The 23,318-nt window shown below is 41.0% G+C and overlaps 2 protein-coding genes across 8 annotated transcripts in view; both read left to right on the top strand.

Annotated features, from left to right (window-relative positions):
• The window catches only part of tln2a (talin 2a), a 99,975-nt gene extending 96,825 nt beyond the window's left edge, over positions 1–3,150 (top strand). For both annotated transcript variants that reach the window (XM_030376926.1, XM_030376925.1), the window contains one exon: positions 707–3,150. In XM_030376926.1, the coding sequence (XP_030232786.1) occupies positions 707–835 (129 nt within the window). In that variant the 3' untranslated portion in view covers positions 836–3,150. The remainder of the gene's footprint in view (positions 1–706) is intronic.
• Positions 3,151–7,415: 4,265 nt separating this feature from the next.
• On the top strand, positions 7,416–17,585 carry tpma (alpha-tropomyosin). 6 transcript variants are annotated; one of them, XM_030377073.1, is made up of 10 exons: positions 7,424–7,752; positions 8,293–8,418; positions 10,059–10,192; positions 10,558–10,675; positions 11,584–11,654; positions 12,111–12,186; positions 12,315–12,377; positions 12,657–12,726; positions 14,089–14,167; positions 14,461–14,673. In XM_030377073.1, the coding sequence occupies exons 1-10, from the start codon at positions 7,639–7,641 to the stop codon at positions 14,462–14,464; spliced, it is 855 nt and encodes a 284-aa protein (XP_030232933.1). In that variant the 5' UTR covers positions 7,424–7,638; the 3' UTR covers positions 14,465–14,673. The 6 variants fall into 6 exon arrangements, with proteins under 6 accessions (XP_030232932.1, XP_030232935.1, XP_030232933.1 ...); XM_030377075.1 differs by lacking the exons at positions 14,089–14,167; positions 14,461–14,673 and adding an exon at positions 15,818–17,585 and having other exon boundaries at positions 7,419–7,752; XM_030377077.1 differs by lacking the exons at positions 7,424–7,752; positions 8,293–8,418 and adding an exon at positions 9,134–9,407.
• Positions 17,586–23,318: the final 5,733 nt, after the last annotated feature.

Below are 23,318 nucleotides of genomic sequence, written 5' to 3'. Positions count from 1 at the left end.
GTCATGTCACGTCGCGTTATTTTTTTTTTTAAATGTGTTGTATTTATTTTGCAATTCAAAAACGTCAAATCAGTTTATGACCATTCAAATAATTTTTTATATAAAATAAAAATAAAAATATATAGATATCAAGGGCCCCCCCATTGGCCAGGGCCCTGGACATGTGCCCACTTTGCACATGCGGTAATCATTCACTAGGTGCGTTTCCATCCCCCTGATTTTATGCGAACTTTGAAGTATCGAATCAGCAAACGGTGATGGAAACACCAAAATTCGCAAAAAAAATCTCTGATTCGCAAAAGGGTTTATATTATCCGCTCGCTTGAGGTGGTGTTTGAGAAATGCGAAAGAGAGTAAATTCGCAAAATGGGAGATGGAAACACACTTTTCGAAACAGCTGTGACGTAGCGAACTTTGAACACACAGGACTGACAGTCTTTCCGATTTCCGCTTAACGACGGGCCATAGCAACCCTGCCGACATCAACGTGTAACGTCATCACCCTATTCCGCTCCAACCACTTGATGGAAACGCACCTAATTCGAATGACTTTTTTGCGAACTTTCTAAAGATTTGCATCACCTTTTTAGATTGGAAACGCAGCTATTGGGTGCAATGCTCAACATTCCAATACAAGGAGCGCTGGCCTCATGTGGAGGAGAGGAGGTGTTGTGTAACCACAGTGGTGGTCTGCTGTGTTTTCTAGATCATCGCCGCCCAGGAGGAGATGTTAAGGAAGGAGCGGGAGCTGGAGGAAGCCAGGAAGAAGCTAGCTCAGATCCGCCAGCAGCAGTACAAGTTCCTGCCCACGGAGCTGCGGGAGGACAGCAACTGAGGAACCCCTGACTCCCTCCTACCCCCCGTCCCCCCCACACCCAATCCCGGTGGAAGGCACCTAGACCGTTATGGCGCCGTTATGGACACCAACACGGCTCCCACCCAGTTTGTCCTACAATACAATGTCCTCAGCCCCTCCCCCCGCACAGTGTTCTACGGTCAGGAGAAGTGTATAACAGGCTTTTTACTGTTTCTTTTCTGTTTTGACGTCAACCTAAATAGGGTAGATTTTTAGTCTTGTGTTCATCGTAAATAACTGCTCTATTCCCTTATTGGTATGCAGCAGGAGCAAGTGGATGTTCTGAAAAGAATGTAAGATGCTTTGGGCAAATGGTACTAACAATGTGTTCTCAGGTTTGCCCCAAAGCTTCTCTTTGTTTTTCGTTTATTTTCATAACCCTCCCCTCCCCTCCGCAGTGCTTGTTTTCAAGTAACCTTAACAAATACAGTGTTCCAAAGTGGCCTCGGATTACAGTAAAGTTAGGTTTGATTGTCGGCTAGTAGTGTCAGATATATTGGATAACTGGTGAAAATAGTTTGGATTAACACTGTGGATTGGACATTAGGTGATAGTATAAGGGCATAACATTTCTATGTAATGGACCATTTTGAGAGAAGGAAGGTATTTAGGAGAAAGGAAATGTATACAAACAGGCCTGTGTTTTTGGGGCTGAGCTATATGACATTAGAGGAATCTGTTATGACATTTTTAACCCTTCCTACTCAACACCATGTGAAGCAATATGGATACATTTCTAACATGGAATTTGAATATTCTCATCTGGGTCCTCTAGGGTTAATGTCTATTTCTCATTCACCACAGTTTTCCCATTGAGCCTTATCATGATACAGTAGATATCGACAGGTGTATGCAATAACACAGTATTGGCTGCAGAGGGCAGTATGGGTTTGTGATACATTATAAAGTGATTATTTTCTTAAAACGTGGCAGCACATATATTCGATGATTAAAAATAAATACTTTGGATGATTTGAAAAAGAACGTCCAAAATATAAAAAACTAAATATGCGATAGAAGGAGGTATTCGACGAGACTATTCATATTACTTTGCATCCTAATTGACTTTGCCTATCAATGTTTAATACCCATTCCAATGCAGCAATACCAAAATCAATCACTTTTGAGAAAATGATCCCTAAAAAGATATATATTTTTTTCCCTTTAATGTTATCCAAAGACACGTTGTTTTAGTCCTACATAAAGGAAGACGTTTCAAGAAAAGTGAAGAGCTGGTATTTCTCTGTCCCCTTGATTCTAACGGTGCTCTAGGCAGCCTTGGTGGGTGCGAAACTCGCTACTGCAATATCGGAACCCTTTGTTTACAGAGTGTTATTGTGTGTTTGGTTCTCGTGTCTTACTGATATAAGCTGTGTGTGTTGTGCTATTAGGTCCTGCTCTCTTTGTGTGAGACAATGCATGCATGGCTTTGTAGTAACAACGCCTTTCCACCTGTTTTCCACCCAAGAACTCATGAAGCCGATCTGCAAAAAACGTAAGGAGAAAGTATAGTGTCGTCTGCAAAACGGAGCGGTTATCGTTGTCCTTCTTAAGCAGAGTGAAGTTCAGTGGTGTCTGTGCTGGTGTGTCGTGTGTCCATCAGAACAAGTCTGTAGTGTGTTTATGATTAGTGCCTTAGTCTTTAGCCGACAAAGTGTCTGGTCTGCTTGATTGACCGCTTCACCTCTTTGGTTCATGCAACTTAATGATCACATGGTAGGATTTGACGTTCCATCGCCAAGTCTCTTCTCATCTCTCCCCATGCATATACAGGGCCTTTTCGGGAATTTGGATTTTTCCGTAAATTGAACGAGAATGTGTCTGTGTGAAATGTACTATCACGATATAGATATATATAATGTGTGTGCATATTATAGAAACAAGGACAACATTTTTGTACTGCTTTCCATGGGCATGTGACACAATGGTTGTGAGGAAGGACAAAACGGGGACAAAATACAAGTTCCGGCTCCGTCCACAGTGTTGTTGTACATTACAAGAAGAAGAAAAAAATTATCCCTAACCTTTTATGAACAGAATGTTGTTTTTTTCTTGAACTCTATGCCACAATGGAAGTTAAATGTAACACAGATCTGAAAATGTATGGCTGTCACAATCTCGTGTGGCATTTTTAACTGACAAGTGAAATTGAAGTGCTTTTCCGTAAAAATCATTTCGGAACATGAAGGTATACAGTAAGGGGAAGAACCAATGTGAAATGTATTTAAGTGGCCTCGAGAAAAACTATTTTTTGTATTCAATGATAATAAAGGGTTTGAACATTATTCAAGGTATTCATTGTGTATTTTGGTGTGTTTTTTTACATTGATGTAAGGCTGCACTAAAGTCTAGATGGAAACCTTGAAGAAAGCATAATTTAAGAGCATATTTCCTGGGAATGTAAATGTAACTGGGTATCCATGCTTAAACACGCTTTAGCCCAGGTAGCCAGGTTAAATAAATCGTAATAATATTTTACAACAGATGAGGGTTTACAGGTTTTACTCAACCTCACGAAATTAATGCAATTATGATCTGGAGTGATTCTGTGTCCGCTTCAGCTGTGGGGCAAGGACCGGCAGCAGGATTGATCAGTGAGCTGCCTGCATGACTCCTGGAGGCGGGGGGGCTGCCTGTCCTGGCCTAGGCCTCCTGGTAGAGGTGGAGCTCGGGTGGGGAGGGTTTTTTTCAAACCATGTGGATTAATGGGATTGGCTGAGCTTCTACCTAACACTTGAACACCTTGAAATTGGACATGGTCAGCTAATGTCAGTAATCCATGTAGATATCCCTGGGGACTCCTGGTGAGAAGACATTAGGTGTCTCCTCGCCTGCTGGGGTGACAAGACAAGATGGTATTTCTGAGTACGCACTAGTCCAGTCCTTGGCTCTAAATCGAGCTCCGGCCATATGATGGGAGCTATGCTAAATCTGTCACGGCCCATGGCCTGAGGAGGCGTCAGTTTGAGGTTGAGCAGCTGCTCTCGGTCCGTGTTTAAAACCAACATCCACTTCCTTCAAATTAATTTGTAGAGCAGCCATCCCCTTTCAGACCCTCTCTAATAGGCCTACTATCAATGAGTGATTCAATTATTGTGGAGAAGGCGCCACATGAAAAGAGTCCGGATATAAGTAGGAAAGAAAATCAAATATTGTATCATGTCATGTATTGTGTTGGTGTAAGCTTTATTTTAAAGTCCTAAAATGACAAACGTCACTAGTGTGTGAAATAAAATCTTGAAGACTAAAACTCTGCAGGCAGAGTGGAGGGGAGAGGGGGGTCCCCCAGGACCCTGAACAGGACACCACCAACCAATCACAAGGTCACATACTTACACTTCCACACCAGTGCTGCTTACATGCAAGGATGTCATCTTACAATCCTTGTAAACCCGGCCTCCCTTAGACCTGGAAGGGAAACAGGGTTATACCCCTTCCCTTCAGCCCCCCCACCACCACCTGATACATCAGCCATAGCTGTATTATAAGTTTAATAATACAGCTTTATAAGAGAATGTATTAATATAAATAATATAAACTGCTGTATAATAGTGTGGTCATTAGAGCACTCACTTTGATCATTCACCAAGACTCTGTATCGTATACATTACTTTGACACAAGACTCATTTCATATTCATACGATATCCTCTTTATAGTACCTCAATGTCATATACTCTAGGTACCTCAGGTGCTCTGGGCCTTGTGCCTGGGCTGACGTGTGTGCTTTTATGGGGTATATGCACAATTAACAATTAATTATGTACCGATGCTTTTCTCCAAACAGACTTGGCTGATTTGTGATATGTTAATCAGATATTCTTTTGATACATGAGGTAGTAAAGGGTCTTTCAGGGCATACTGGTGGACTGCGGACTCAACCCAGAACATCCCCTAACCGCAAACCTCCTAAACTCCCCAGTCCGACGCCGACCGGTATCGTCATGTCCGCACCAGGCCAGACCCATTAGACCCAGTAAACCATTAAGAGTTGGACAATACAAGGTGGCAATGTTTGTCTCTTTGTCTGCGCGGGGGCCAGGGATGGTGGGGATTCTCAGTCTGAGCCCTGTGGGATGTGTGTGCATGAGCGGAATGCAGCGCTGTCCTTGGCCCCTCCTCCAGAGCCCTGGGAGGAGGGGCCAAACGCCATGGTGACAGCTGTTATGGCATGGTGAGTGGCTAGCCGTACCCTTAGCCACAGTGTTTTTAAATATAGAAGCAGTGATGACACCATGACATAACGCACAGGATAAAGGGTTAACGGAAAAATGGAAAATGAGTTATGGGGGAAAATACCCCGATTACGAATCTTCGAAACAAGCTAGTAGTTTGGGGGGGGGGGGGGGGGGGGGGTACATAGTTAGAAGGAAAGCAATAGGCGATCTACATTCAGGCCTACCGTTTTTGTTGTGGCTCTGACTGGCTCACACTGATGGTGTCAGTAACTCTAACTCTAGCTCTGACACGTTACGTACATGAGCATGAGTTATGGCTCACACACTGTGGTACTAATGAAGAGTGTTTGTCTTCTGCGTTAAATTATGGTGGGCCTCCTCTCCATTAAATCACTGGCTATTTTATACTGCTATAGTGTGAAATAAACACACACACACACACACACACGCACACGCACGCACACACACACACACACACACACACACACACACTACAAGCTGTATACTATACAAGCAGTATGTGTAAAATGTACATTTACATTATTTTTCCTTTAATCCCTTTAAGTACATTTTCTTATTTTAAGTACTTCTTTGCCTGTACATTGACAGAGTTAGGGTGAAAAGGTGCTTATGGCCTGAAAACCTAAATGAAATTCCTTGGCAAACGAAGCTGATTCAGATTAATTTAGGACTTTGTGTCTTCTCTTGACTCTGGCATCCCTCTTGCACAATGTGTTCCATCGCAGGAGGCCATCATTAACCTGCTTGACAGGACCTTTCAAGTGCCCCGGTCTTAAAGGTATAGGACACAGGTCAAGGGAGGGTTGAGTCTTGACTGCGAGGGCTTAGAGGTCAAGTAGAGCTGTGCATGCTTTAAAAACAATATATAGAATATAGAATAATATGATGACAGATACATATAAATAGATCTTAAAGAAACCAAAAGTGGGATAGGATCGCAATGTCACTTTTTACTGTATAGATTTTTGCATAACTTTATCACGTACTGTAATGTTTGTCCTTTTAATCTACGGTATCAAATTGATTGTAGATTGTGGTATTGTTAGGAAATCTTAAATTTTATTTTTTGCATTTTAAAGCTATTTCAAATGACATCATATGAATCGTATATTGTGATAACTAAATAAATAAATACATATAAAATTGAATTTGCATAATCTATGGATCGTTTGGAATTAAAGGTCAGCAAAATGCAAAAAAAGACGCACACAAACACACAGAAACACACACACCAACACACAAAGACGCACACACACGGCGTTCCCCCTGATATAAAAGCTGAGTGAGTGTAGTGCCAGAGATCTGTCTCATTGGGTGACGATTCTCAGCCCCTACTTCTCCCCGGCCGAATCCCAACCCCACGATCACATGACCTTGCTGCTCGCCCAATCACTCAGAGCCTTCATCAATGACTCTTGGTCCTCAAGAGGTCTCTCTTACGACAGCTATGAGTGCATGTTCCCAATGGCATCGCCTTCATATCCGTCCCTGTGCAGACTACATTAGAGACTACACCCCAGGAACAATATGATATGATCAGCTAGACAACGTCAGACACACAAACACACATTCGCAATAATACACACACACACATACACACACACACACACACACACACACACACACACACACACACACACACACACACATACACAAACACACACTCACGGTAACACACACACACACACAAACACACACTCACAGTAACACACACACACACACACACACACACACACACACACACACACACACACACACACACACACACACACACACACATACTCACAGTAACACACACACAAACAGTTAACCCTGCCAATGTGATCCTTCGAAGGACAGACAGACAGAGAGCACATGGCCCCCTTACCCATCCCATGTGAGTTGCCATATTTCACAACAGCGTATTCAATTAGAATCCCAAAGACTGATGGTATTCTGGACGATGGTCTTGTATTTAACACAACCTTAACAAGTAGTCATCAGACACAATGACACAGGGGAGCTCTGACTGTACTGTACCCAGTATAAAATCCTTTGACACTATAACGCTATGACGTTTTAAGTCCATCATCTGAATAGGTATTGTCGTGGAGTCCCTTTTTCCTTCTCTGTCCTTCCTTAAGACCTTCGTCTACCACCTTGATACTTGACCCTTCACTCCCGTTTTCCATGCGTCGGGTCGAGGACTTTTAAAAAATAGGAACAGCCTTCTTTGTTTGGGCTGTGGAAGACAGGGGCTGGCGTCTTGACGCCAAGCGGCCCCTTGTATAGTCACAGAGGCCGTCAACTATCGTTGGGACGGACGAATCACAGCGGAGTTCATAAAAAAAGACAGGCCCCGCGGAGGAGAACAGGTGGCCAAGCTTCCAAAAAATTAATGAGGTGACGTGAGGGGATCTAGTGACTCCTCGACCGAAGTTCATAGTTGAAACACCACCACCAACTCAACACTCCAGCTTGGTGTCTCGTGTGGTACAGACGCCAGAAGCCCTCTCGTCCGTCCGTTCACATTCATTTTGTTTCGGTTACATTTTTTTGGGTTTTAGTTTTTTGCATTATACCCGCAATCCCACCACTAAACAGCCATGGACGCCATCAAGAAGAAGATGCAGATGTTGAAGCTCGACAAGGAGAATGGCATGGACAGAGCTGAGCAGGCCGAGGGGGACAAGAAAGCAGCCGAGGACAGGAGCAAACAGGTCGGAAAACGACGCGCTGCATCTGCGTGTCTTTTTTCGCGCAACTGGGACCCTCTTTGCGCGCAACTGGGATCCTCTGCGCGCAACTGATAAATATTCTGGATAAAAAAATCTCTCATGAATTAAAATAGTGACTGACAAGATCATTGATATTAAAATGTTCACTCGGAATGGAAACATACAGTAAACATACCCCGCCCCCCATGTATTCAAAAAAATAAAATGTCTAGTTTGTTTCGTAATTTTGAAGTTGCGTTTCTTAGTCTATTTAAATATTGAGCTGTGCATGATTGTAGGAGGCTAGGCTATACAAACGTTTCTGTTTTGTTTTTTTGTTTTTTTTATTTAGGCCTACTCGATATAGTCGAACAGTTAAGAAACAAAACGATGATAGCAGGAGGCCATGTCGAACGACGTCGGTCCAATATCTTTACTTGCGGTTCTCTACGTGTACTTGTTACATTGAAAGCCCCGGTTAAATATCCGATTCTGTTGTCCGTCTTTCTGTCTTTCCTTCTGTCTGGACCGTGTGTCAACCAGCTGGACGATGACCTGCTGGCCCTACAGAAGAAGCTGAAGTCCACCGAGGATGAGCTGGACAAGTACTCTGAGGCCCTCAAGGACGCCCAGGAGAAACTGGAGCTGGCCGAGACGAAAGCCGCAGACGTACGTATGAGACAACCTCCGACACGACCTGACCTCCATCCTGGTGTCTATATATTCAAACCCACTGGCCTCTCAGTGGAGCGTAATACAAATGTAGTTTAATGTAGTTTTGTAGTGTAATTAATACGTAACCGACACTGTGAGCCCCTTTTAGTAAACACACAGTAGGCCTAGTCTGACACCAGTGTGCTAAAACGGGGTGCATTTTAACTGGCAATTATTTGGATGGCAGTTAAGATTAAAACAAATAATAATAATAAAATTCATGTTTTGAACTTCTTCATGGTAAACATAAAACATGGATTACAATGTTGCATGTATACAACACATATATGATATTCATATTTTATATTTCCCCTCTGTGGAATATGTTTCAATGTAGATATCCCAAACGTAGGCTACCAGTAGGGGATGAGCATTGAACTGCCAATATAAACCTTCTTTAGAAATGTAATGAAAATATTTCCTTCTGAAACGTTACTCTATATGTTTGAAAAGAACATCCACATTGTATTGGCCTGGTTTGTTATTCACGTGTTGGGAAGTGGGAATTTGTTTATACAAATTCCCACTTAAATGGACATATAAAACATCACATCATTATTCAAATAGGATAGTTAAAATCTACTTTCGTTTTTAATAGGCTACATTTATATAGAAATAAAATGCGGACCATAGCGTAGTCTATTACAACGTTGACTTCCGGTGCGTGACGCGCTTCTCATCAGAGGTTGATTAAGCGAACACTGTGCGGGATCAAACGCTCCGCATCTTAAGGACAGGACAGCGTGTGTCTGCGAGCAGCGATTCGGACCCCGAAACATACACGTTCACACCGGTATAGCCAGGAAGCTAACATGTCTGGCGGGACGTCTCTGGAAGCTGTCAAGAAGAAAATCAAAACGCTGCAGGAGCATGCCGACGCAGCGGACGACCGGGCATCGGACCTGCAGAGAGAGCTCAGTGTGGAGAGGAGAGCGAGGGAATCAGTAAGCTGCTGTTAACGATTTAAGTCAATTAGTCATAGGCGAAGGGGAGAATGAGCACACAAATCTTCTCAAGACTCTTATTTTTTAGACCCAGACGGCGGGGATTATGAAAATTACAAAAAAATACCACAAATGTGATGACTGGTACTGCACGTGAATCGATGGGGTGACAGGGTGGATTCGATGGGCGAGTCACGCCCAGGATAAACACGGTTTTGTTTAAAGCGAACCACCGCAGTAGATTAACCGATTCACCGATTAGGTATCCACAAATACGCCAATTTGTCTGTTATTCGAATACATGGCCAATTTCCAATACCATATGTTAGCAATCATGTTGATTTCATAGATTAAACTAATGTTGTCTAAAGACGTTTCAGCCACTTCGAGGTCATATTGAGGTGACGTGATGTTGGCAAACACGCTCAATATGTGCAGTTCATTCGGGGTGAAAGCATCCAACTACGGTAAATGAGGCACGTGCTATCTGCTACTTAAACAGTGTGAAACAATGGGAGTGGACTACTCCATATACGGATTACACACATTCGACAGATTGCCTGTAATCAGGCGTGTATTGGACCTATTGGGGTTGTTATAATCGACATTATAATGACGATATGCTGATTCCTTGGTCTCCTCTGGCTGCAGGCTGAGAGTGATGTGGCCTCCCTGAACAGACGTATCCAGCTGGTTGAGGAGGAGTTGGACCGCGCCCAGGAGCGTCTGGCCACCGCCCTCACCAAGCTGGAGGAGGCAGAGAAGGCTGCTGATGAGAGTGAGAGGTGGGTGTCATGGGAGATGGAGACATTACCTCCCTCCTGGTACCATAATAATAACTTTGAATTGGGTTGGTCACCCTTTCACACCACCCCTCAGAGACCTGTACAGGACAGTCATTCAAAGAGGGCATAATCCTTGCTCAGTACACAACATTCAAACATTAAAACATGGATAAAACATTTGATATCAGTTGAAATGTTGAATAAGTGTAACAAACAGAGCCTTAAATAATCCAGTTTCACCTAGTGGCAATTTTTAACAGTAGAAGTTCAGGGTAAAGTATCTAAACACATGGGAGAGGATAGTTTATGAATTTGTGTGACCGTCTCATGTGTGTTCTCTTCTCTCCCGTATTCCTCCACTCCAGAGGCATGAAGGTGATTGAGAACAGGGCTATGAAGGACGAGGAGAAGATGGAGCTGCAGGAGATCCAGCTGAAGGAAGCCAAACACATCGCTGAGGAGGCCGACCGCAAGTATGAGGAGGCAAGTTTTGGTTCTCCTGCTCTTCCTGCCTGCCAGGCTGAGGAACCAACGTGAGAGGGGGTTTAGAGATGCAACTCGACAGGGTTTAATTTGATTAATGCCTGGTTAATGTCGATTGCTGGCCAATACCCCTCCTTTGGCCTTGATAAAAAGTCGTCGGTTTTAAGTTAAATTGGCTCTACAAATGAGACTTTTTAAATGGCAGTGGTTGCCGAACCCTCTCTGACTGGACTGTTTCCTCATTTAGTAGATGGTATTACATGTAGCTACTGTAGTGGTTAGTACCTAGATTCTGTCTCTACAAGAGACTCGCTTGTTCAGAGTTCACCTAGACTCTGCATAGCCTCCCCCCTTAGCCTCCCCCCCTTATGCACTTAATGTATGCTCTCATCGTATGTTGTACGTCCTTGCACTTAAATATAGTACTTAGCATTTGTAGCATATTATCCTAGTTAACTTTGTTGAATACGGGGAATGGGTTAACCTAACAATTGGTTCTATTAACATCGTTAACGTACCGACAGCGATATATTGTTTCACTTTCTTCTGACAAATGTACTTGCCCTAAATGTAAATGTAAATTTCTACACTCAAATTTGAATCGAGGGATTGAAAATGTTCTGCCATTGGGTCTGAGGTCCATAGTGTAGTATATAACCAGGTAGTGTAGTATATAACCAGGTAGTGTAGTAGATAACCAGGTAGTGTAGTAGATAACCAGGTAGTGTAGTAGATAACCAGGTAGTGTAGTAGATAACAGGTAGTGTAGTAGATAACAGGTAGTGTAGTGGATAACCAGGTAGTGTAGTGGATAACCAGGTAGTGTAGTGGATAACCAGGTAGTGTAGTGGGAGGCGTTGGTGCTCTGTTGGTGTTGGGTCTGACTTATGGTTTTGTTGTGAGTCCAGGTGGCCCGTAAACTGGTGATCATTGAGAGTGATCTGGAACGTACAGAGGAACGTGCTGAGATGTCTGAAGGGTAAGAACTCTTTGTCTCTTCTTTCTCCATCAACCATTACTCTAAAGCCCTCAATGAGAATGGATTTAAAGTTTATACATGGTTTGCATAAACTGATCCAATAATGTTAAATTTAGTTTATTGAAATGTGTCCATATATAAAGTTAAGGCAAATTAATTAATAAACGATAGAATTAAATCTAAGTGGAGCTGGTTAGCTAACAATTATGTTTTCAGCTTTGGCATTGGTTTGCGGGAATTCATTGGGTATTGGTAAATCGTTGAAGTAGTTGATGTGACACATTTCCCTTTTTAAAACATCTGAAAGCACAAGCTGTCTGTGAAATATGGGTTGCTATTTTGCTAATTTACATCTTAATCTCTCCTTCCTCTGTTCATCTATGTTCTTTGTCCCCTCCAACCCACCACCTCCACGTCTCCTCCTCCCATGCCTTTTCCACTCACCTAAACCCCCAGAAAGTGCTCTGAGCTGGAGGAGGAGCTGAAGACCGTTACTAACAACCTGAAGTCCCTGGAGGCTCAGGCGGAGAAGGTAGGCGTCTGACCGAATACGAGGAACCAAGCTTCTTTGGTTTGTCATGAGCTCATGAACTTTCTTTACTCCTAAACTGGCTGAATACTGGTCTTGTCGCATATGGTCTTCCTGGTTTCTGCTTACAGTACTCACAGAAGGAGGACAAGTATGAGGAGGAGATCAAGGTCCTGACAGACAAGCTGAAGGAGGTGAGTTTCAAGCTGGGTTTAAAAATGGGAGTCCTTCCCATTTTTTTGTGATAAGGCTTTTGGAGATTTCAACGTTATTAATCTCAACAGACTACATTAGGGTGCTAATGGCTAGATGTTTATTGATTTTTTTAATTCATTGTTTATTGGGTCAAATGTGTTTGCAAGCCTTTGAAATACATTGTTATGATATGCATTGGTCTTCCCACTACCAGGAATGCAGAGGAATCGTGCTATAAGAGGCTAATGCTAACGCTAGTTTATCTCCACTCCACTCAGGCTGAGACCAGAGCTGAGTTTGCTGAGAGATCCGTGGCCAAGCTTGAGAAGACCATCGACGACCTTGAGGGTAGGAATTCATCATGCTTTCATAAAATGACACATTTAGCAACTGTTTTTTATTTTCAGAGGACGTTGAGTTTAAAACTGAAGTACAACTTCAGAAAGGATACCTTCATGAGTATGAGGCCATATTACTGCCAAAAGTAAAGGTTATATTTTTGCTTTCGTGTTCGCAAGGTGTTTTCCTGTTTGCTCTAACATGCTTTGGAGAATTACAAAGCAGTGTTAGACCTTGTGGCAGCGATTCCAGCTGATTGTTTTAAAAAAACAGATGCTGATGGTTACCTGGTTTAAAGGTATAATATGTTATTTCTGACGCTAGTGGTCTCCCAATCACGACAACAACAAAATAAGAACTTTGATGCTGTCCTGAATTAGCGTGGGAAAATGGGAGCTGTTGTCTTTACCATCATTGGCTGTCAAAAGTAAAGGTTATATTTTTGCTTTCGTGTTCGCAAGGTGTTTTCCTGTTTGCTCTAACATGCTTTGGAGAATTACAAAGCAGTGTTAGACCTCAGACTTTGAGATTTTGACCTGGCGAAATATAAGCTTTGCCTCGCTGTAGCTGGTATAACATAGTTATTTAGTGTAATAACACAGGTTTCGTCTAATAATCAGCGCTGTTGAGAGATGGATGGATAGATATAGTAAAAACAAAATGGAAAGGATTCCACAGCATCCAAAAGGGACATCATTGTCTATGTGATTGGTCCATGCTTAGTGCCAAAAAGAAGAACGCTCGCATGAGGAGAAAAAATATCATAGCAAGCAGGAAAACACTTTTAGAGCGTGAGAGCATTTTATTCTTTGGGTTGTACACTTCTATTTCACTACATATTAGGGTGTTGTTCATAGCTTTATGAGCGGTGCATTATATTTTCTGCTGTGTTCATGTAGTCCCCAAATGATTGAAATCAGCACAGTCAGTAGGACAGGCAATGAACCACAAAAGTTCTACATGATTGAATTAATTAAGTCCACAAGGACAACTCTCATTTACAGGTTATGCTTGTATGGCACAGTAGCTGTAGAAAGCTTAGCAAAAACCTCCTAGCCTTGTTAGCCTAGAATAGGCAGTCTTATCCTAGCACTGTTAGCCTCCCCAATGACCTTCCAGGAGTCATAGAAAATGTGAGGCATTTCTTTGTGACTTCCCTGGTATTTGAAACTGTGTGAGCAGCTGTTGGTTCTGCCTTGGCTATTCGTCTCGCTGTCAGATTATTTTATTTTTACATTCTTTCTGTTCTATTCTTTGACCATTGTGTTCTTTTTTTTCCTTTTTTCAATTCCATGGCATTCGTCCTCTACTCCCTTCATCCTAATTTTGTTTTGGCCTTGGCTCATGTCATGTGAACCCACATGATCATAGATGAGTTGTACGCCCAGAAACTGAAGTACAAGGCCATCAGCGAGGAGTTGGACCACGCCCTCAACGATATGACCTCCATGTAATTGACCACCTGCCTTGTGCCTGCTTCTTTGCTCCCAATAGCTCCCTCTAGTGGCTGACCTGAGTACAGCCGTTTTTTTACCCTACACACCCTCTCATAATATTTTATTAATAACTCTCGGTCAGAACATCCATTTTAAGCAATCATATCAATCAATGTGATATTTTAGCCCTGCATCTCAACCTTTTAAATTTATTTAAGATTTTATTTTTGGTTTTAAATGTCATTCTTTTCCATCCTTCCCTTTTTTCCTCTCCGTCAATGTTTTCCCTCCTCTTTTCTTTTCACAGCTAAATTGTTTTCGTCCCTTCATTTCCGGGGCCCCTGGTGGCCGACCCCGGTAATCCTCCTCCTCCTCTCTCTCCCCTGGGCAGCGTTCTCCAGCTCCCTATCCCCCTCTTTGTAGGACACTGGGTACTCTGCTGCTCAGCTCCTTTAGTACATGTCTTTAACGGCAGTCTGAGCCATATCTCTTTCTGTAAAAATAAACTTTATTCCATCTATGTCCTCCCTATATCTTCCCTACATCGGCCATTGTCATTGTTTGTTCTCTGTCTTTGGAATTTGTCTTTGTTTTAATTTGTTTGAGAAGCTTTTCGAATAAACATCAATGCTCCTCTATCATTCACCATGTTCCATTTTGTGGCCAACTGCGGCCGAATACTTTGGCTCATACTTCATGAAACCAAAAGGCCATTGCATTTTTATGAGCTATTTGGTTCTTTTGGGTTCCTGGTTAAAGGCCCTATTATATTGATTCATCTTTAACTACTCTTAAGGGTCACTTGATTAAACGATGTATGGTAATGCATCGCTAATGATGTCTACCTGCACCTGTGGTACATTTACATGGTGAATGTACAGCTACATTTACATGGAAAATGTACCACCAGGAAACAAACCAAAGTATTTTTGCATACGTTTAGAATAGCCTGTAATTTGATTTGAGCCATTTCGCATACTTTGCCCAGCGAAGATATTATGAGGATGTATCTTCCTCCCAGGCATCCATTTGCCTGTTTTGACATTTACATAGTGGTGCTATTTGTTCCCCAAATTATTCACATGTCAGTATTTTATTCTCTGGATGCTGGTGAGGATGCATTTCCTCCTCAACGGTCCATCTATCAATCAGGCTCCTGTTTCTCTGGCCAGTAGAATACATCAGGACATTCTTGTTACGTCGTTCTTTATCTTAAAATGAATTAATGCCAACATATAAACCACACTGTAGTAGTTGTGGAACCTTAAGCCCCAAATCGGCTATTGATTTTCTAGATATAATGTTGGAATAACTATGGTTTCCAAATAAATGTGAACTGTGTATTGCGCCACAGGTGGTATCTATAAATTTTCATTCTACTGTCCCAAAGGTAAGCATCTATTTGTCAAACACTAGACTGACTACTTAGATGATAAAAAATATGATTCTTGTTTCAATGGCTCTACATCAAAAGGATGAGAGAAAAACAAGTTGTACGCAGGTATTGGCCTATATGTCTAGTAGGGAAAACACACTCTTGTGTGATGCAGTTGTGACCCCAATGGAATTGGAAATATGTTGTTTTACTAATTCAGTTCAATCTCACTAACTTCCGCTTTCCCTGTCTTCATCTTTCTCCCCTACTGTGCATTCTGACGGGCTAGATCATCTACACAAGCAGCTTGAGAAGAACCGTATGCTGACAAATGAACTGCGATTAGCCTTAAATGATCCGTAAGATCTATAGCGATTCCCCTTTTCTTCTTTTTTCATCTGAAGCATGAAAGCCGCTTTACACCTTTTTGTAATGCTACATTTATGTTATTTGGCGTTTAAGAATACTATATTCATCTTTTGTGTTGACCTCAAACTCTCTTATAATATCATGGGGGGAGGATTTTGGGGGTTTCATGCTGTTGCTGCAATGTAATGGGATTTGGGGCAGATAACCACATTTCCAGTGTGGCTTGGATAGAGTAACGGCTGTTTAAACCTTGTGGCAGCGATTCCAGCTGATTGTTTTAAAAAAACAGATGCTGATGGTTACCTGCTTTAAAGGTATAATATGTTATTTCTGCCGCTAGTGGTCTCCCAATCACGACAACAACAAAATAAGTACTTTGATGCTGTCCTGAATTAGCGTGGGAAAATGGGAGCTGTTGTCTTCACCATCATTGGCTGTCAAAAATCTATCTGACGTTTACGTGTGACTTTTAGTCACATAATGTCGTTTCTTTCTAATTAGATTCCTATAAGTAACATAATGTTAACTTGTTCACTTACAATTAGATGAGCTTACCCCGCTTTAAATAATGGAATGTGGTCAATTTTACCACATATATATTTTTTCTATTTGTTGTGCACAACTCTACAATGAAATAAGATTCAAGCCATTTCAAATAGTAAAACAATTTTCAAAAGTTAAAACACTATCAAAAATAAAAAAATTGTGGTCAACTACAATCCAAAAGTTTCTTTGTTTGAAACCCAAATTGTCTGTACCTTTACATGTAACTGAAAATTCTGATAAATGTCGCTATGGATCAAAGCCCCCATGCTAAATGACTAAGTGGTAAATACTAACTCATACTCCAGCACTGACTTAATATGAGTAGGCTTATGTATGCCTAGATACTTTTTTCCCCAAGTATAACTACATATCCAAAGACGTTCAATATGCCCTTAACTGTATCTTTTGTGTGTATAATCTCCTTACTGCACAATTAACAAACCCACAGCACAACAAAACTATTAAACTGTTGGTGGTACTAACTGAGGCCTTTTTATTTCCACTTTGGATCATTCCTGTGTATCTATCTGCGTAGTTGTGTTCCTAATCTCACCAATGTGATTATTCCTGTATGCAATCACTGTTCCTTATCTCACTTATGTGTCTGAGATCTTTGCCACTTTGCTGCATCCAAAGGTAAACTATCACGCATGACTGAAGTGAACTGCAGCTAAAACAGATGGTGGGTCAAATGACCTGACATTCCCAACTCCCAGAGACTGTCCATAACTGATCAATGGTTTGGATGCTATACTGAACAGTTAGCCATGTTATATGCAATATAGGCCATATGACGTTTCCATCATAATACACAAGTGTGCTCTTAAAGGCTGCGCCATTTATCATGAGGTTAATTAATTTTGTTTAAGCGTCGATGGGTGCCTTTCAATTCACTCAGTTTATAATCGATAACTGCAGAATTTGCACGCTTTTAATATCACCTCATCGTACTGCGTGTTATGACTTTAGCATGTCGAATGGTGAAGAACCTGTAGCGTATGACGTTGTTGTTCATACCTGTACATGCTGCACTGATCACTGCCGGTCAGTTTAATTGTGTTTTTAATTTAAATCTTTTTTCTTTTTTTCCTTCCAATGTATTTTATCTGGGGAATGTAATAAAACAGTGCAATGTTATATTTCCACGTCGTTGTTTATATTATTGCACATATGTGTGAACAAATACAATGCCTTTTTATTGGTGTCCTTTTCCCATTATCATTAGTTGGAAGTTGGAACTAAAAGCAAATAAAAATATTTATTACACGGCTCTTCTCAGTGCCATGGAACGCTCCGTTCACTTGCATGGGACCTTCACAAATTCTGGTGGTGAATTATATTAGATTATTCCTCTTTGTTTAAGAATGCTTGATTCTGATTGGCTGGGAGGAGGGCATTAACCTGGCAGGTTGCTCGCTGACTAGTCGGCTGTACTTGCTGCTGACTGAGCACAGCATCATCAAATAGTAGATCCATACGCCACTTGTATTTTTTTCTATCACAGAAATTTCCAACATGCGGTCCATTGTAAAAATAAATGTTTAAAAGTAATGTGTCGGAGAAATCTATCGGAGGGTACATAGTTTCACAAGCGAGATACAATGTAGCAACTACGTTATTAAACTAGTGATCAGATGCAGCCTTGTGTGGTTGCTATAGAAACTAAGTAGCTAGAGCTGAGCTAACGTTATTCACAGTAGTCCTAAATATTGCAGCTTTTGTAATTTGAGTTTGAGTGTATGTAACTAAAATAGCCCAAATATAACGGCTAAATAATTTTGTTGCACATTTGTCGCAAATAAAAAATATTTGGAATAAGGAATGCATGTTTGATCGATCGTAATTAAAGGGGACAACTTTTGGAGGGAGATGAACTCAAACAGTATACATTTAATAAGCATGCAATACGAATAAGAAAAAGCATAATTATTAAAGTATTTGAATTGTTTTATTATGATGGCAAGCAAGAAGTAGAATAAACGGGATAATCACCTCATGGCAGGACAATAAACAGTTTGATATGCCCGGCTCGTGGAAGGTTACCGTCCTACCGCGGTAAGCAGTCCACGAGCCGGGCATATCAAACTGTTTATTGCCCTGCCTCTCGGTGATTATCCCTTAGTGATTCACCGTGGCTAAGCATATAATGACCGCTGTCAAGGAAAGTGGATTTTTTGCCGTCTTTCATATCACTCCGCAAGTAGTCCGGTAACTTAATACAACCCCAGCGTACTCGGTTGCTAAGCGTCATCGACGTCTTTGGCTGACTATTTCTCTGCTGATCAACACTACGAATGCTGGTAACAAATAAATTGTAAAAAGACACAGTGTGAATTTTTTTTCCGTTTTCGCAAGTATCCTTGTAATAAGCGGGATAATATATAGAACGTCTGTGTTACTTTCCCGATAATGCCTGCCGTTCTATACATTATACCTTACATAATTGTAAGCAACTATGACAGGGTCCTACTGTTTAATGAGTATGGTGGTGACCTAATGAATACATGATTGAAGCCATTATTTGATGTCATCCCATGGCTCACACAATGGTTGTTACCAGCGACCCCATGGTCATGAGTCCGGCGCAATACCACTACACAGACATTTACTGCAAAGGGCAGATTAGAGTATATTATGAGAAATATGTCTTCCTTACGTGAAGATATGGTGAGCTTGGTTGGTCTGGTATTATGGTATGGATACACCTTAAAAATTGGTTTACCGGAAGTTACTTAACAAAACAATCGCCAACCATGTTTCTGTTTCGCCATTTTTGCCTTCTCGCTATAGATTTCACACCAAATAGTCTCACAGTCACCTGGTGTATGTGTGACGAATTTGCAGCTTTTACCACTTTCGGCACCAAACGTATCCTGCGACCCACCTTAAAGTGTGACCCCAGGGGCGCTGTTGCATATTTTCTGCGACATGCACGAGTTTGAAGCGTAGAAAAGCATGAAGTTGTTCACGTGCGGAAACATGCACAAGCTTAACATTTGTATAGTCATCGATCACTCGGAATGGGTTCATTGGTTTTGTGACGCCGGACAATACCACGCTGAGAGGCTGAAGCAAAGCGATTGATTTGCCTGTGTGGTGGCATAATGATGACAAACTCCCTGATCTGGTTTGAGCAGAGAGCGGGCCGACTTATGCCTTCTGTTGCTCACTCACACTAACCCCTCCAAGCCAGCTCCTTCCCTCATCAAAAACATATGTTCTGAGACACCTGTCTAAATTAATACTCACTGACGCCATCATCTGGGTCAAGAAAAATTTGGAAGTTGTCAGAAAAGTGTATGTGAAAGGAGAACTGGCCACAATACACACCAGTGCTGTTTCAGTGCAGTGCTGGAGGGTTGGTTGCTTTGCCATAACAGCCATACCTTGCTACATCACCAGATGACAAATTAAAATGTGACTGTCACGGGGAATGGGTATTGGAGATGAAAATTAACTATTTTTCTTGAAGAGGAGTTTCAGGTAGACGGTAGATGTTTCCTCAGTTGCTTTTTAAATGCAGTGTATGATGAAATAGATCTCAGCTGTGGGCTTAATTTACTCTAAAGCTTTGGGCCTCTGAAGGAGATATTAAACTGGTGTCTAGATGTCCGCGTGCGTGGTAGGATTAGGTTGTTGTTTCTGTTTTGCGTATGGTATGTCTGTATGTCTGATGCGGAAATAACAATTTTCTGGAAAGTGACTGGAAGGTCAAATTTTCTATATATGAACTTATGGGCCAGTAAACATGTTTGAACTGCATTCACTTTATCAATAGGTATTAAATTATATTGTTTAAAAAGGGGTGCAGATGGGGCATATCTACTTGAGTGAGATATCAACTTAAGAAATTTCTGTATGATTTTTATTCTTCTGAGATAGGTAGGAAAAGTCGCCTACCTATCTCATAAGGTAGGCGACCTTATGAGATAGGTAGACAATATTACAGTAATTGATAAATGGAAACAAAAAAATGTAGTACAAGGTTAGATGAGCTGAGGAGTGAATTAAGTGACAAACCTTCCTCAATATGCCCAGCAACTTGGCAGATCTTTTGGAGACTAGGTCAATATGGTTAGACCATTTTAGACCACTATCGATGATGACCCCTAGGAATTTGGTTTGTTGAACGAGTTCAATTTCAGTGTTGTTAATACAGATTTTAGATTGCTCTTTAGGATAGTATTTATTTGGGTTGCAAAATATCATGAAGTTGCATTTTTTCACATTGAGAGTCAGCTTGTTCAGTTGAAACCATTTTTTTACAGTAGATAGTTCATCATTAACATTTTTGATCAGTGAGTTGAAATCTTCATGTGAAGCTATGAGGTTAGTGTCATCCGCAAAAAGTACTGGAAGGAGATTAGTGCATGATATGGCCATGTCATTGATATAAATTAAGGATAATAAAGGACCAAGGATTGATCCCTGGGGAACACCATACAAAATCTTTGATTTTTCAGGAGAAAAAACATTCATGTACACATATTGTTCTCTGTTGATGAGGTAATTCCTGAACCATTTTAAGGTTCCATTCTCCACTCCATATCTATTGAGTTTGGCAATGAGTATTTCATGACTGACCGTGTCGAAAGCTTAACTCAAAATCAGTAAGACTCCAAGTGCAAATTTCCTGTTATCGAGAGAAGATGAGATATAATTCACAAGCTGTAAAAGGGCATGCTCAGTGGAGTATTTTTTGCGGAAGCCATATTGGTGTTTGCATAAGATGTCGTTAGCCAATAATTATTAGAAAGTCTAGAGTAGATGAGTCTTCCAGAATTTGAGATATGCAGGGTAGAATAATTATTGGCCGATAATTGCTGAATTCCTTGGCATCACCTGATTTGAATATTGGTATAACTTTTGCAATTCTAGATAATGGGGGATGATTCCAGATGAAGAGATAAAGGGAGGATGTGAGTGAGTGGTTGGACGATGAAGTCAATAGTCTCTTTAATGAGGACACTTTTAATGTCATCATGTCCATGGGCTGAGTTCTTTAATGCCATGCTGATATCACAGACTTCCTGTAGGGTTGGGGGTTCAAGATTTAGTAGTGGAGAATACTGGCCCTTAATCATGATACAGGGATTTATATCAGATTCCTTGATGTTAGATGCTAGTTCAGGGCCAATATTAACAAAAAGTCGTTGAAGCCATTACCAATATCATTAGGGTTGGAGAGAATACCCTTCTTGTCATTCATTTCCATAGGAGCAGTTGACTGGGAGTAACTGCGGTTCAGTAAGTGGTTGATGAGGTTCCATGTTGTTTTAATGTTGTTTGAAGCTTGGTTAAATTGATCTGATTATATTTTTTTGGTTTTCCTCACTAAAGCTGTAAAATTATTTTTGCATTTCTTGTAGTTTTTAACGTTTATGAAGGAAGGGTTTGATATCGATTTCCTGTAAAGTTTATTTTTCTTGCGGGAGAGCTTCTTTAACTCAAGTGTTATCCACAGATTATTCTTAGAGGAATTATACTTGGATTTCTTGGTACACAAAGGAAAGGAAGTATCTAGAGCAGAATTGAAGAGTAAGTGATAAGCTTTAGTTACATTTATTAACATAAGAACCGCATCCCACGAGATAGAGATAATGGCTGACTTAAAATAATCTAAATTCTTTCTCCTGAATTTACGTAATTTGATTGGTTCATTCAAAGCGATGTTAGACTTGGGAGAATCATTATGGTGGATAAATTGAAATACGGGAAGATGGTCTGAAACATCACATGACCTCAAAATCTAGAGAATTGAAAAAAATATTATCAATGAGTGTAGCAGATGACATGGTGATTCTGGACGGCTTAATAATAAAAGGAAGGAAATTAAAGGTATAAAGTGCATTTAAAAAATCAGCTGTTGACGTGAGATCCCCTTTAAGCAAATCAATATTGAAATCACCAGGAAGAGCACATAATTTACATTCTTTGTTTATTATATCAAGAGTGGAGTGGAGTGCATCAATAAAGGTATTAATGTCTGAATCAGGTGGTCTGTAAATACAACCTACCAGAATGCTTTTACCATTAACTTTCTGACAACATGGAATTTCAACAAATATCGACTCTGCTAAGGTACAAAAGACAGAATTTTGAAGATCAAAGACGAAAATTCTCACAGCACAGCAAACTATTTAAAGGCCGGTAATTCAGTAGTGGTCTGCACGAAACAGGCTGAAAAATAGAAAAACGTAATATTTATTAGGGGTGTTTCCCTTCAGAGCATCAACTTTATCTATTATTGGCATATAATTAATGATGAGCTATATTTCTACCTCATACTGTACTTTACATCTGTTTCTCTGTCATTGTACGTTTTATGAACTGTCCGAGCCCCAGCACCCTATTGACTGGGGGAAATTGAACATTTAGAATCTGAGACAGGAGGCTATTATATAACAGTGATTCATTAACTTTTATCCGTTTTGTGAAAAGTTGTATCTGCGAGTTGCGCACGCGGGCACGCGCGGGCCAGAAATAACTTTAGGTGGGGCTATAATATGCACATTAAGTGCACAATTCTAAACTGGCTGCCATTTCCACCAGGAGAGTGCAATATGCATGAAACTTGTTCTACATGCACCAATTGTCATGATGAACAACTTTCAGACTCTGACCCATAATAATAATGATAATAATAGGAGAGTATACAATGGGGTGCATGCGTGTTTCGTATGACCCCTAATAATATTAACGATTACAATAGGGTTCCTACGTTTTTCTTAGGACCCCTAATGAATATAAATCACATAGACCTTGTGAGCATGACTAATGGCTCTGGCACTTTTTTCTTTCTTTTTTAATGCATGGACTCATCCTCTCCACCAGAGGGCAGGAGCCCCCTGCCCGGTTGAGTGTTCAACGTGCGA

Source organism: Gadus morhua, chromosome 14 (assembly GCF_902167405.1).
Source record: "Gadus morhua chromosome 14, gadMor3.0, whole genome shotgun sequence".
Lineage (NCBI taxonomy): Eukaryota > Metazoa > Chordata > Actinopteri > Gadiformes > Gadidae > Gadus > Gadus morhua.
The sequence above is the reverse complement of the archived record's forward strand: the minus strand, read 5'-3'. Positions and strand labels throughout refer to the sequence as shown.